This window comes from Salarias fasciatus, chromosome 23 (genome assembly GCF_902148845.1).
Source record: "Salarias fasciatus chromosome 23, fSalaFa1.1, whole genome shotgun sequence".
Lineage (NCBI taxonomy): Eukaryota > Metazoa > Chordata > Actinopteri > Blenniiformes > Blenniidae > Salarias > Salarias fasciatus.
In genome coordinates this window covers 25854308-25868584 of record NC_043766.1, presented here as the reverse complement: position 1 = coordinate 25868584, position 14277 = coordinate 25854308, and the positions used below count along the sequence as shown (strand labels likewise).

Sequence of the window (14277 nt, the reverse complement as noted above, 5' to 3'; positions counted from 1 at the left end):
AGTACTTCATCAACAAATGGGTAAGACAGCACTGCCGGTGAAGCTGGGTATGATTGAAAGAGGTGTCCCCAGCTGCAGCTCTGTATTGTGTATTCCTATGAATAAGGCTTTATATGTGCTGGCCTGGGACTGCCGGGCCCAAAAGGCTCTGCTGGAATTCAAATCTTAAAACAAGTTCCATGTGAGTGTGTGTTTCCATGTGCAAAGTGCAAATACTGAAGTGTTTCCTAAAAGTATTAATTTTTCATTTTTTGGGAAATTAAGACTCGTTTATGATGTTTATTGACCAAAATTAGCCGTGGACACGGCGGCCTGGCTGACATGGCCAAAGTGTGTGTCCATGCACTGCATATTAGATGTGAGGAGCAATCAGAGGAAGGAGATATCCGACTGACTGCAAAGCAAAGAGGTATCTCTGAATTGAAAAGTTACCTGGAAGTGACCTAAAGGTCACGACGATGTAAACTTTCTCTGTGAAACCAGCCGGATTGACCCCAGACACTCAGGGTTACCATGATTGTTGTTGTGAACAATAAAAGATTTTCCCTGATTTCAGAGCTAAACAAACTTCCAGCTAAACATTGAAAACAGCCCACTGTTTGTATTGTATGCTGGTGAGAATCCCCGTGTCCTCCAGAGTTTGGCTTCACTGTAACTTCACTCCTATGTAACGCAGAACACAACCTTAAAGGTTTGTGGGTTTTTTTTAAGGCTACTTTCATGCTGCGGGCAAAACAAAAATCTAATATCTGCTTTTTTTTTTTTCCTACAAAAGAGGAAGTCACCTTTTCTCATGAATTCAATTGCAACACTTTATGCGGAAAAGTCAGATTGCTGAGATTTGAGTCAGTTAATTTTTTTTTTTTTTGTTGCCCAAACCCTTTTACTCTACTTTCTCATATATGACCCACATAAGATTCATTTTGACAGTCTAATGAGCATAAATCTATAAATCAGATTTCTTCACACCCAGCCGACTTTTAGATGTCCTATCGATTATTTTCATTTTTTTTTAATATGCAAACGTCCTCACTTAAAAAAGTGTAACATGTATGTGTAAAATACTGACAAAAAAAAGTTTGTTCCCCAGGAAAAACAATGTAAATAACGCTCTAGAAAAACATGTTTTTTTACATGTGCAAACGTGTTTAGTGCCGGCAATCTTCTGTGGTCGTGTTGGGGAGGGCATAAGCAAATAGAGAAAAGTCTAAAATGTATTTCAAGAAGAGTTCTTTCAGTAGTTTCTGTGGAACAGTACACAGGTAATAGTGTAGTATCTCTTTGGTGACTGGCTTGTACCACGTCTGTCTCTCCGGGAAGCGGATGTGCGAGGGCGCTCCAATGTGCTGCAGCACGTACTCGGAGTCTCTTTCAAGGTGCTCATAGGATCCAATGAAGTCGTAAGTAACAGCACAAGGCTGGCACAGAGTGTATATGGGCATCCAGTGCTCATTCATGCGTTCCTCGTTCTCATCCACCAGGTATTTGATAAACTCTGTGAAGGTCACGTCGTCGCCTTTCGCTGAATCCACCTTCCTGTAGCGCTTTATGATCTTCACGCCGTAGGACTTCTGGTAGGACTCGATCTCTCCGAACTTATTCCTGTAGGCGGAGAGCAGGCGCTCCATGGGGTCCCGCACAAACATGAACTTGAAGTAGTGCTTGAGGCGGTAGCGAATCTCGTCTGGCTTCAAGGAGGAGAGAAAGACCAGGTCGTGGTGGTGGTCCAGCTTGCTCCTGAAGTCGTTGAATTTCAGGGCTCCACTCAGCATCTTCATCAGCCTCTTCCAGTTGGAGCACGCCACCTTTGGGACGTAGCAGTAAAGGAAGCGGTGCTCGTCGTTCACCAGGACGTGCTGCAGCACGATCTTCCTCTGCAGATCGCTGAGCGACCAGATGTTGTCAACCAAGTCTTTCTGGCTGCACATGGTGTGAATCGTCCTGTTGCGGAGCTCCTGGAGGATCTAGAAGACACGTGGCAGACAAAGGCATGAAAGTGGCTCTTTGCTGGGGTATATGGGCACATCTGGAAAACCTCAAAAGTACACACCTGCCATTGCACAGCACCTAATTATAAATGCTCTTTTGGTCTTATTTTGGTAGATTCTTGGGTCAAAACATTTTTCACAAATTATTTGCAATCCAAAATTGAAATACAAATAACAGCCAGTTTTCAGTTCAAAATAAAACAAGTCCAAGCAGGCACACCGACTACCAATTTAGAAACACCACTGATCATCACTAGCATATTTTGCATATTGCAATCTGGTCAGATCAGAGTTGAGACTGGAGTCCCAGACTGGAGTTCTACTGTAAAAACACAACAATGCATGAGCAAATATGGAATAATGTCTTTCTCAAAGTAGACAGCCTTTGCTTTGTTGAGTGCATTTTGCAAATTGTCATGAATTTATTTTGCACTGCCATATGTGCGGACTCATTCAATCAGCCAGCGGCCCGTTTTGGACCCTGAGCCCTATGTCTGACACCCCTTGTGTAAACCATGTAGAGATGGGCGAACCGCGTGGTGGCGCTGCAGCGGTCACATTGGCAGATGTGGAGAACATATGTTCACATCATTTTGAGGTGTTTGAAGGTATCTATTTTAGATTACTTGAAGTAACACCTACAATAAAATGATAATAACTTATAGAAAAATTGCAATAAAGGAGTTATTAGAAATTTATTTTAGGAGAGGAAGGAAACTTCTCTAGAGCAGATGCTTGGAATTATTTTTAACTATCTTTTGAACTTTAAGGTAAAGCTTTTGAAATGTTGTAATGTTTTGCTCAGTTTCCTTTTAGCACGAGTTTTAATGGCTTTGGTGAAACTTTAGTTTCTGGGCTAATAACTCTAAAGCCCTTAATCCCGTTGTTTCTGGCAGATTCCGTTGCGAAACCCTGAACTCGGGCATGTAACTGGCATTACTTGGCCCCGGGTGTTCCCTTGCAGTAAAACCTTCCCGGCGTCGCCTCACCTGGGTGTCCATGTCCGCGGCAACGGGACGGCGCCTCCCGGCCGGGCCGTGCTCCGGTCGCGCCGCGCTCCTCCGGGGGAGAGAGGTCTCCATGCTGTTCAGCATTCCTTTCTCTATCATGAGCAGTAGGCCTCCGGACGCCACGATGACCAGGAACGTCAGCATGGAGGGCAGCACGGCTGCCCGGCAGCGCAGGAAGCGGGGCACCAGCGCTGTCCGCGGGCTCCGGTGCGCGCCCCCGCCGCGCGGCGTCCCGACGTCCTGCCTGCGATAAAAGGCGCGTGTGTCCATGACTGCCGCCGCTCGGCTTTGTCCTCTCACATTGAAAACACCAATAGAACACACTCCGGAGTGAAGTTTTGCGAGGCGCGTGAAGCGCCAGAGGACCAGGACAGCACGACTTCCTCTCCCGGAGCTTCAAAATAAAAGCGACTACATTTTTCTTGTTTTACGACAAAACATTGATCTTTGTGACACTGCAGATTTCCTGCACGGGTTCCTTTCTCCCCCCACGAACAATCCGTGTAGTTTGTTTATGCTTTTCAGTGTTGGCTTTTCTACTCATAACCGGATGTAAACACGTTGACTTTCAGAGTAAATTCTTTCAGGCTCTAAACAATTCAAACGTCTTTCAGAAACTGATGTAGGTGTGTTTACAGATGCAGGGATGTCCAAACTGCGGCTGCATGGTGACACACAGTGGGTAGCGCTCTTGTCTCACAGCAAAAAGGACATGGTTCAAAGAACAGCTGGGCCCTTCTGTGTGGAGTTTGCATGTTCTCCTTTGGCTTAATTCCACAGTCCAAGAACATGCAAGCGAGGTTAACTGTAGACACTTATTTGCCTCTTGGTGTGAATATGAGAGTGTGGCTGCCAGACTTTCTGTGTTTGCCCTGTGATGGACGGGTGACCTCTCCAGCCATAGATACCCACGGTCCTGCACAGAATAAAGCAGTATGAAAGATCGATAGATGGATTCAAATATGGATTAATATGCCTACACATGAAGCTTGACTGTATTGTGTCTCTCAGTTTTAAGATAAACAACACTTGAAAACTCTAGCTCAAGCTTCATCATCCTTTTAAATTAAATTCACTTCAACGCTACCAAATAAGCTACTTTACTACAAACTTCCTGGAATGTCAAAGTTTCACATCTTGTTTTACAACATTTCCTGACAGGTCTGAGTTGAATTCTCAACAAAACAAGGCAAATCAAAGAAATTTTGCGGCTGATCCAATCCAATCCAATCCATCTTTATTTATAAAGCACCATTTAAACAAACCCAAGATTTCCAAAGTGCTGTACATTAAAATAATCAATAAAATAGACATTAAAGCAGAAAACATAATAATAAAGGGTAAAAAAAAAAAAAAAAAACCTGTGCACATAAAATAAACAATCTAGGTGGTGCTAAAAGCCAAGGATAAAAAAGGAAAAATCATGATCAAACATGACAGCTCTAAAGTGTCACGGCACATGGTGAACCCAAAAGAAAATTTGCACTGGTTTCTGAGTGTTATCAGTCCAGATGGTCTAAAATGCAAACCAAGAATGGAGTCAAGGCAGAATAAGGCAAATACTCAAGAATCCAGGCAAAGGTGTCCAAAGGAGAAAACGTGAGCAAAGTTCCTCCCCCCCCCAAAAAAAAAAAAAAAATCCAGAAAAGGTAAAGATACACACAGAAACATGAAAACCATGAAGGACGATGGTTTGATACACTGGGAAAGGAGGAAAAGCAGGCGAAACAAATCAGCTCAACCAGAAGCACAGAGGAGGGGTAGAGAGGAAAGATAAGTGTATGCAGATGCAGACCAGACAGGTGAATCTAAATAAGACAGGAAGTGACAAGACTTGACATACACACATTAGGAGGGCAGAAGGGGACAGATGGAGACCTGATAAAATCACTCTTAGGTTAGAATATGACAGTAGAAAGTTAGTGCTGAACTCAGCTGTTTAACCCGTCAGTCCAAATATTTCTTTATATTTATTTATTTAACCTTTATTCAGCCAGGAAAGTCCCATTGAAATTAAAAACCTGTTTTTCAAGGAAGTTCTGGGGGTTACAGAGTAATAAATTACAATACACAGTACAATAAATTACAATTGAAATGAATTACAATTGAAATTAATAACAATTTCACGTAAAAGATGCTATCTCAAGTGCTCTCAGCCTTGTTTAAAAGAGCTCAAGAGAATGAGTTCACTCAATTTATAGTCCTTTTGCAACTTGTTCCAAGTGTAGGGAGCTGAATACGCAAAAGTTCTTTTTCCAAGTTCTGTGCGGGCAAATGGAACAGAGAGCAAGAGATAATCATTTCAGTGCAGACAATGACAGTCAACACTTCTCTGAATGATTAAGTCGCAGATGTAGGAGGACAAAAGACCAAGCATGGCCTTGTAAATGAAAATATACCAATGTCCAAGTCTCCTAGTGGACAAGGAAGGCCATCCCACATGAGAATATACAGTAAGTCACAATGATGGGTCTCGGCTTTACAGTTCGTTATGAATCTTAGAGCGTGATAAAGACTGTCTATCTTGCGAAGACATTGAGCGGTAGCATCCATATTAAACAAATCTCCATAATCTAAAACTGATAAAAAAATTTGCAGTGACAAGCCTTTTTTCACATTAAAAGAGAAGCAGGACTTATTTCTAAAGAAAAAAACCCAAGTTCAGTTTGAGTTTCTTTGCCATATTATCTATGTGGGGTTTAAAGGTGAGAGTGTCATCAAGCCAGATACCAAGATATTTGTACATATGAACCACCTCTATAGCATTTCCTTCAAGAGTGGATACTGGTGGAATAGTACAAGAGGCCTCCATCTTCTTAGCTTTTGAGAACAACATTAACATAGTCTTGTCAGCATTTAAGATGAGTTTTATTGACAAAAGATTGTGCTGTACCACATCAAAAGCTTTCTGTAGGGACCCAATCGCTTTGGTAGCCGTTGAACCACAACAGTAAATAATAGTGTCATCAGTGTATAGATTAATGTTGGCATCAGGCACATTTTGTCCCAAATGGTTGATGTACATAATGAACAACAGGGGTCCCAGTATTGACCCCTGTGGCACCCCCTTGCGGACATGCTCATAGTCAGAGCAGAGGCCATCATACTTAATACACAGAGTCCAGCCATCCAGATAGTTTGTGAACCAGGCAACAGCATCACCTGACAAGCACAGGCAGAGAAGCCTGTGCTTTAAGATAGCATGGTCCACAGTGTCAAAAGCTTTTGACAGATTGATAAAAAGTGAGGCACAGTACAACTTTTTGTCAAGAGCAACACATCATTGATCACTTTAGTAGCTGCAGTGATAGTACTGTGTTTTTTCCTGAATCCTGATTGAGACTTAGACAGAAGTTCATTTAAGGATAGGAACTCTTTTAGCTGATCACCGACAAGAGATTCAAAAACTTTTGACAGGACACACAAGTTTGAAATTGGCCTGTAATTGGTTAAGATAGAAGGGTCTCCTCCTTTTAGTAAGGGAATAACAAAGGCAGACTTCCACACTAAAAGGAACTTCTTTGTTTTCGATCGATAGGTTAAAAAGAACTGTAAGAGGTGGTGCTACAAGGTCTGCTGCCATTTTTAAAAAGTAAGTCTCCATCAAGTCAGGTCCAGGAGGTTTTTAAAGAATTTCCCAGTTTGGGATTAATCAAGTAATACCCTACTCTCTACTGTACTCTACTCTACTCTACTCTACTCTACTCTACTCTACTCTACTATGTTGCCTGTATGTGTGGCTATCAGGGAAAGTTCTAATGGAGGGTGAGATGGTACAAATTCTGCACAGTGACTATAGAGTTAAGGTGTTTTGAACAGAAGGGGTGAAAGTCACAAATTACAAACACTCTGACTACTGTAATTATGTGGTAGTTTGAGTTATTAGTTCTTTCATTGGTATTGGTCTCATTCTGAACACCTCTAAGACGAAGGAGATGATCATTGACTTTGGCAGGAAGCCCTCTCATCAACCTGTCATCATCGACGGAGAGAGTATTGAGGTTGTTCACACCTATAAATACTTGGGTGTGCACCTTGACCACAAACTGGACTGGTCGGAGCAGGCTCGGGCCCTGTATAAGAAAGGACAGAGCAGGCTGTTTTTCCTGAGGAGACTTAAATCCTTTGACGTGTGTGGTGACATGCTGTACATTTTCTACCAGTCTGTTGTGGCAAGTGCTGTTTTCTCTGGGGTTGTCTGTTGGGGCGGCAGTATGACAAAAAGAGACAGCAATCGGCTGGACAGACTGATCAGGAGGTGTGTGTCTGTGATGGGGAGGAAGGTGGACTCTGTTGGAGCAGTCTTGGAGAGGAGGATGGGGGCTCTAATGCAGAGTATCTTGAGGAACTCCAAACATCCACTGCACGACACAGTTGCAGCTCAAAAAAGTGAGCGGAGTAACAGGCTCCTGTCATTGCGCTGCAGAACTGAGCGCTTCAAGAGGTCGTTCATCCCCTCAGCAATCAGGCTGTATAACAGATGTGCCTGAGCCAAACCAAGTACAATCTGAGCACTTGTATTTATTGTACTGTTATTTATTTGCATGTGTATGATCTGTGTGCTGCTGGACACTGGAATTTCTCCCTTGGGAGATTAATAAAGTTTTTATCTATCTATCTATCTATCTATCTATTCACTCCCAAACATGTAATTTTATTCAGATTTGAACACAACTTACAGTGATTGCAATAGTCTTTGGCCACTTGAGAAATAAGTCACTACTCAGCAAGGCTGCAATCTTAATTAATTTCCAAGTTTATGCTTACAATACAACGAAGTAACCCGGTGTGAATATGACATAAATGTGATATATATTTGGAGAAATGCACAAGAGGGCACTAAGAAGCTGAACATGGTAGGGTGTGTCATTTAGGGGTGCACTGATATTACTTTTTTTCAGCCTTACAGCCTACAGTACACTTAGGGCAGTGTGCAGCATCTACCTATGCTCTGGCCTATGTGTGCTGAAGACCTATAGAAACCGGTCGCACACATCCTCTAGTTCGCTGTTAATTAGTGTACCAGTCATACTTTCATCATGTTGCTTTCCTGCATATGACATTACTGACGGATGATGCTACGTAGTCCTCACCAGATTGAATTGAGGACCTTTTTCTGAATATGAGTTCAAATACTCCATGCAGTGTTGGACCTGATACTGGTATTAGTATTGGTGCATTGCTAGCGTCACTTGTTGTGCAGGTACTAAGACAGCTTGGCCTCATGAGGGGGATCAGTGGCAAGTGAGTGGCATGGCAGGAGTTGGCAAACTCTTTGCTTCAGTGCATGGATGCCTGCAGAGACTTCATTGGCAGGACATTTGTTTGATCTGGTGCATTTGAGTGTTTTATGGTGAAAGTGGGTAAGGCCGGGGATGGAGGGTGTTTTGTGTCTATGGAGCAGTTAAAAAGAGTACTTGGGTGTGGATTGTTGAGTATAACATTTATTTGGCATAGAGAAGACACAACAACAGCAGAGCTGTGAAGTGTGTTCTGACTAATCCAAATTTCAAGAAAGACAATAGCACAACAAAGAAGAGAAATAGAGCATAATACCCCCCACACACACACACCATGAGCACACACACCCACACACACCACTGAAGCAGGTTTAAGATGTACAATCATCAATAGGTTAATCAGTTGAGTCATAGACAGAGGATTTAAAAATCATCATAGGGTGTAGTCATGGTGTTGTAGCCATTAGAACAGAGTGCTTCAATTACCCATCTGTTCATGTTGGAGCTATGCATTTCAGTTCTCCAGTAGTTTATGTTGGCGTGTTGTGAGTAGGGTAGTCGTCTTCTCCTGCAAGCAGTGCAGGCAGCACCTGACCTGACTGACGACTTTCAGATGCACTCAGGTTAAGCTACCTGATCTTGTGTCAGTTAAGGTTTGGGATCCTCCTTGCAGTGTGTTCCATGGATCCACAATGCCCATGTTCACCTCAGTGTGAGTCAGTAGCTCTTGTCAACATTTAGACTTCCAGCCAATCTTCTTGAACTGATGAACAATGACCAAGTCACTGTGTCTGAGAGTGTGAAGAGGAATGTCAGCTGGTCTTGGTAGTGCTGCTTTCTCCTGGGAAGCAATCTGTAATAATGTTTTGGAGGGAACAGAACAATATGTCAACATAGAATGGTCACAGTGGTCTGTTGTCAATGGTGTCCGTGTATCAGGGTTAAGTCCGGGTTATAGAGGTCAAGCAATAACATTTCCAGTGGGTCTCAAATTGGCTCGAGCTCTCTTTCACATGAGAACAATGGCAAGATGTTTCATCCATGGGAAGACCATGTGTCTGCTCAGTGTGACTGCATGTGAAGCATGATGCGTGTTCAGTGAGGGTGAATACTGAACTTTGGTGAGGGCTACTACTCTTGCGGTTGGACAGTAGACCAGTCAGTGCATATGCATGTGACAACTGTAAGTGGGCTTCAGTCCTTCCACTGAAGATGGGAGGGCCTGGTGAGAGAGATGTGTGAGTGTGAGTTTTGGATGTCATATAATGGTGGTTGAGGCTGTGAGAGTAAACTAGAAGAGGCTAGCATCAGCATTGCACAGTAGGTGCATTGTAAGAAACCTGGATCATGAGTCTGCCATTGCATGTCATATGTCATGTGCAATGATGCACAAGTAATGTATCTTATTTTGATGACCAATGCTATGCAAAGTAATACATTACAGTCAGTGACTGCACAACACTGGGCAGAGCAAAGTGTTTTTTACATTCCCAACACTGGTTTATGTGACAGCTGTCAGTAATGTCTGCTGAAGAATGTAATCAGACATGAGTCATTGGGCGAGAGAAGTATGGTGTGACTATTTCACCAGCAGAAGGTGTGGAGGTGTTTTGTAGGATGTCACCAGAGAGCGACTGATAACGGAAGAGAGGGATTCGAGAAAAAGAGGTGTGGCACGTGTTTATGTCTCATGTAGACATTTGCAGGCCATCAGGAGTGGAGATGAGTGAGATACCTAAAGTGAGCTTAAGATCTCTATCAAAATTGATTAGGCAATGTTGTGTGATCAGAAATCTATGTGTGATGGGTGTGAGATCTTTCCGTCTGCACTGAAGATGAACAGAATAAGCTTCTTGCAATGCAAAAACTGATCAACTGGTTTGTTAGAATTTTGCTCGCCTGGCATTACGCCTAGCATGCTTTGTGCGGTGTTTTCAGCATGCTAACATAGATCAGCAATGGCACTGATAAACAAGAAATGATAGCCAAGTCTTTGATATCAGTCTTGTAAAAGACATTAAGCTCTCAATGTGGAATGTCATTATTAATTGAACTGATAACAATTACCATAGTTTATAGTGAAACCTGAAGAATTTGGGAGTTCTTGACCTTGAAGAGGTAGACATTTCATCCATTCATGTGCAGCACCAAACAGACAGCAGGTGTGGTTAAAAGAAATTCTATTGATTCACAAAAGAGAAAACAAAAGCACAAACATTCTAATTATACTTTGTACAAGCTCAGTGTGTATTAGTGTTTATGTGTGATAGAGAGAGACAGAGAGAGAGAGAGAGACAGAGAGAGGAACCCTTGAAGTGGACAGCCCCACTCCTGCACATTGGGCGGCTGTGGATCAGTGGGGAGAGTGGTTGTCTCACAATCGCAAGGTTGTTAGTTTGATTCTTGTCTCCCGCTGTCTGCATGTTGAAGTGTCCTTGGGCACGACACTGAACCCTAAATTGCCCCCAGTGGATAGATTGAGCGCCTTGCATGGCGGCTGCCTCCATTGGTTTGTGAATGTGTGTGTGAATGGGCAGATGTGATGATGCAGTGTAAAAGCGCTTTGGGGTCTGTTAATGCAGAGGAAACGCGCAATATAAGTAATATGATGTATACCATTGAGGAGAGCTAGCTGAAGCAACTTGGGCATGTTTTTTATGATTGGAGGTTCATGCCAAATACTGGGGTGATAAGTTAGATGATGGTTGGATCTGAGATCTGGAGCGTTTTTGTAGAGGGGGCCGTGACTGTGAAGATAAAGCAGAAGAATGCTCTTTTCCCTGGAACATTAGAACTGTCTGCTTTGATGTTACAGTAAAGGTTTATGAAGGACTGATTAAGGATCAATTTGAGGGACAAAATCATAGGCCCTAGAGCCAAACCCATGAGATGAGATGCAAGACCCCCTGCTGATGAAGTCACCTGATGGAGTCAGATGACACATGTGACCCTAACCCTAAAACAGGACGATGGAACCACAGAGGCAGGTTCCAGGAAGTGGGGCCCAAAGAAGAGAGGTCCTAAACTGGTACTGGGTAAAGACTGGGGCTCGCTCTCTCGGCTCAGGGAGGCAGTGAGGCTTACACTCTGCCCCGGGAGGATGGAGGTGGAGCAGGAGAAGACAGAGAACTCAAACTTGGGTGACAACATTGCATCTGCTGCTGTAGTTTGTAACTGAATCGATGTAACCTTGAAATTTGATCTGTTGTCGTTTGTTGTCTCCCTTATCTAAGAATGTGTAGTATGGAATTGTGGCTTGAGCGACAAAAATCTTGCAGGCATCTGTTTAGGATGTCTCTGCTAGCTGAACGCAAAAGCAGACTCATACAAAAGTTCACAGTTGAAGCAGAGTTTATTGGGATCCAAAGCACAATCCAGGTCAGTGGTCAGAGTGAGAGCACAGTTCAAAAATGCAAAAGGCACGGGAAAATACAAGGAGGCATGGGATCTCAAAGATACAGGGTACAATGACGATCTAAGACAAACACGTGGGTATTTATTTCCACTAATCAGATCCACAGGTAGGAGACGCAAGGGAAGTGACAAACAGCTAGGAAATTTGGACTTGACTAAGGCACAGAAAGAAAGACGCAAACCTCCCAACACTCCCGACTTATACAGGAGTCTGCTGATTTTTGACCTGTTCTTCAACCGTGCTCCTGATTTGTAATTTATCCCACTATCCACCGATTTTAAAGAGATGGCTCAGTGGTGTTTTATCCGTTGTGGTACCTGACGACATGGCAACCTGACTTGAACAGTCCCACCCTGCATGCCTTGCATCCCTCTGTCAGTTCCCAGGTCCCACGTACTTTCTAAGCAACATTGAGCTGTATCAATGTTGCTTAAAAAGTGAATTTGTGTTTGATTGTAGTTTAGTATTAAATCAGTCAGAAAAAAAATTAATTGGAAATATAACAATAGAGAGGAGTGTCGGGATGAACAGCAAGTCTGTGCTTTAGTATTTCAGTGGTGAAAAACACAACATTTTCTCCATCGGTTTTCTCCTTAGTCATTTTGTAGTCTTATAGAGTAGGTCATTTGCACTGGACTGTGCAACTGCTTAACAATGTGACAAAAGAGGCCTGTGGAAGGACAGTTTTCTGGAGCCAATGGATTATGATTGTTTTTTTTTTAACTTTCTGCCAGCGTAATCTTGAAGAAGTAAGCATTATTTGTGTTAATACCATCAGGGAGATTCCCAAGATATAGTTATAAATTCAGATTAGTTTCCACCAACAATAGTCTCTCCAAATCTTTGAACAGAATCTGGAAGTGACAGTGAGCTTGCTCTGAACATAATTTATTTTATTTTTTTTAATAATAAAACAATTCCTTCATTATCATAATATGTGATTTGGCAAACTGTGTTTGTGTGAGCTTGATGATTTGTTTTGTTATGAAAATTTGTTAAGCAATATTTAAAGTAGATTTGAAGGTTGATCTACACAATTGTACACAGTAAGACATGTACGGAAGATTAAATGAACAGTAAATAATATGCAAAGCCCTACAATTCAGTATATTTCTCGATTTGTACAGAATTGAAAAAATGACTTTGAAATCTCCTCATTCAGTGTGTTTTTTTCCAGGATAATCAGTGATACATCACATCAATGAGGAATTTCGTTTCAAAACTCATTCAATTTTAGAATTTTTTTTTTTTATGAATCTTGCTTTCTTAATATTTATAGATAATTTAATCCTATCAAACCAAGACATCAGGATTTCTAATTCCTTTTCAGGATTATGCAAACGTCCTTAGATTTCTTAAAGAACCAACCAAATTACTGTCCAAAAAAATAAAAATCTTAAGCACATATGTGACATTGCAAATATCAATAATATACAGTATAAACAATTTTGGACGAATCACAGAGCCTTGGGGTATGTTTAATTTGTACAAACTGCTGTCTACTTTTTAAATAACTCAACCAAGAGTACGCTGTGCCTCTCATACCATATGTCCTCAGTAATATTGTATGATCATTAGCATCAAAGGCTTTCTGCAAGTCAACATTAACACCAATGGAACATTCATCATTTTCCATTTGCCTTTGCAATTTCTTCTGTAGTCTGCATTATTGCATGAGTAGTTGTTCTGTTTTCTGCAAATCCAAATTATGATTTCCACTTAATATTAATAATATGTGTTCACAAGCGAAACAATCCAATTGTTTCACCAACGGTTTCTCTAGTATTTTAGAAAGCCGAGGAAGAGGCGATTTTGGTCTGCAGTTGGTCATCCAATGCTTATCTCCATTTTCATGTATTGGAATTACCCTCACTAGCTTCTTATTGTTCATATTACGTCTCGTCTCTTTTCTTGTTACATGTTTTTTCTAGATTTTTGGTCATCCATGGCTTCACTGCACATTTGTCTTTCATCCAATGCTCTCTGAGAGGACAGTGTTTATTGTATAGGTCTGAAAAAAATCGACAAAAAAAAGCATCATTGGTTTGATTGGGCTCATCCACATAGTTAGAATCTATTCAGGGCCTGGACTCTTTCTGAAGTTCTTAATGTCGCTAATTTGGAGGTATTCACAGTACGGTATGTCTCTGTCACAATTAAATTGTTTAAATTGCAGAAACTGGAAAATAACCACTGATATTGCTTAACAGTAAACCACTTGTTGTTTGACAGTGACTATTGATAAAATAACAAATGTTGCACTTACTTTAGTTATCTTACTTGGTTTGGCAATTAGGGAACAGACACAAAAGAAACATTGTGATACAAAAATCTCAGGTCAGTTTGTGTTTGTTCCATTTTATCAAATCACCACAAATAGTGCTTTCCATGCTGCAGGCATATCATTTTCTTTTCTTGAAATGATAGAACAAAACAACTGCATTTTGATCCAAATGTTTTTTTTTTTTTATATATATAATTCAAGGTTAACTCATATTCTTGACTAATATTAACTCAGAGTACATGCAACCTATATGCAACATTTCCCTCTGAGCACAGACAGAAACAAGTGGTTTTTTTTTTTGGTGGGGGGGGGGGGGTTCGCATTGGTTTTACTTCTTAAC

The 14277-nt window shown here is 41.6% G+C and overlaps 1 protein-coding gene across 1 annotated transcript; it reads right to left on the bottom strand.

The window, feature by feature from the left end:
- Positions 1-650: 650 nt before the first annotated feature.
- Positions 651-3288, bottom strand: chst14 (carbohydrate (N-acetylgalactosamine 4-0) sulfotransferase 14). Its single transcript, XM_030083657.1, has 2 exons — positions 2978-3288; positions 651-1964 (listed from the first exon to the last, which is right to left on the bottom strand). Exons 1-2 carry the CDS (start codon positions 3266-3268, stop codon positions 1149-1151), a joined length of 1107 nt encoding a protein of 368 aa, XP_029939517.1. The 5' UTR covers positions 3269-3288; the 3' UTR covers positions 651-1148.
- Positions 3289-14277: the final 10989 nt, after the last annotated feature.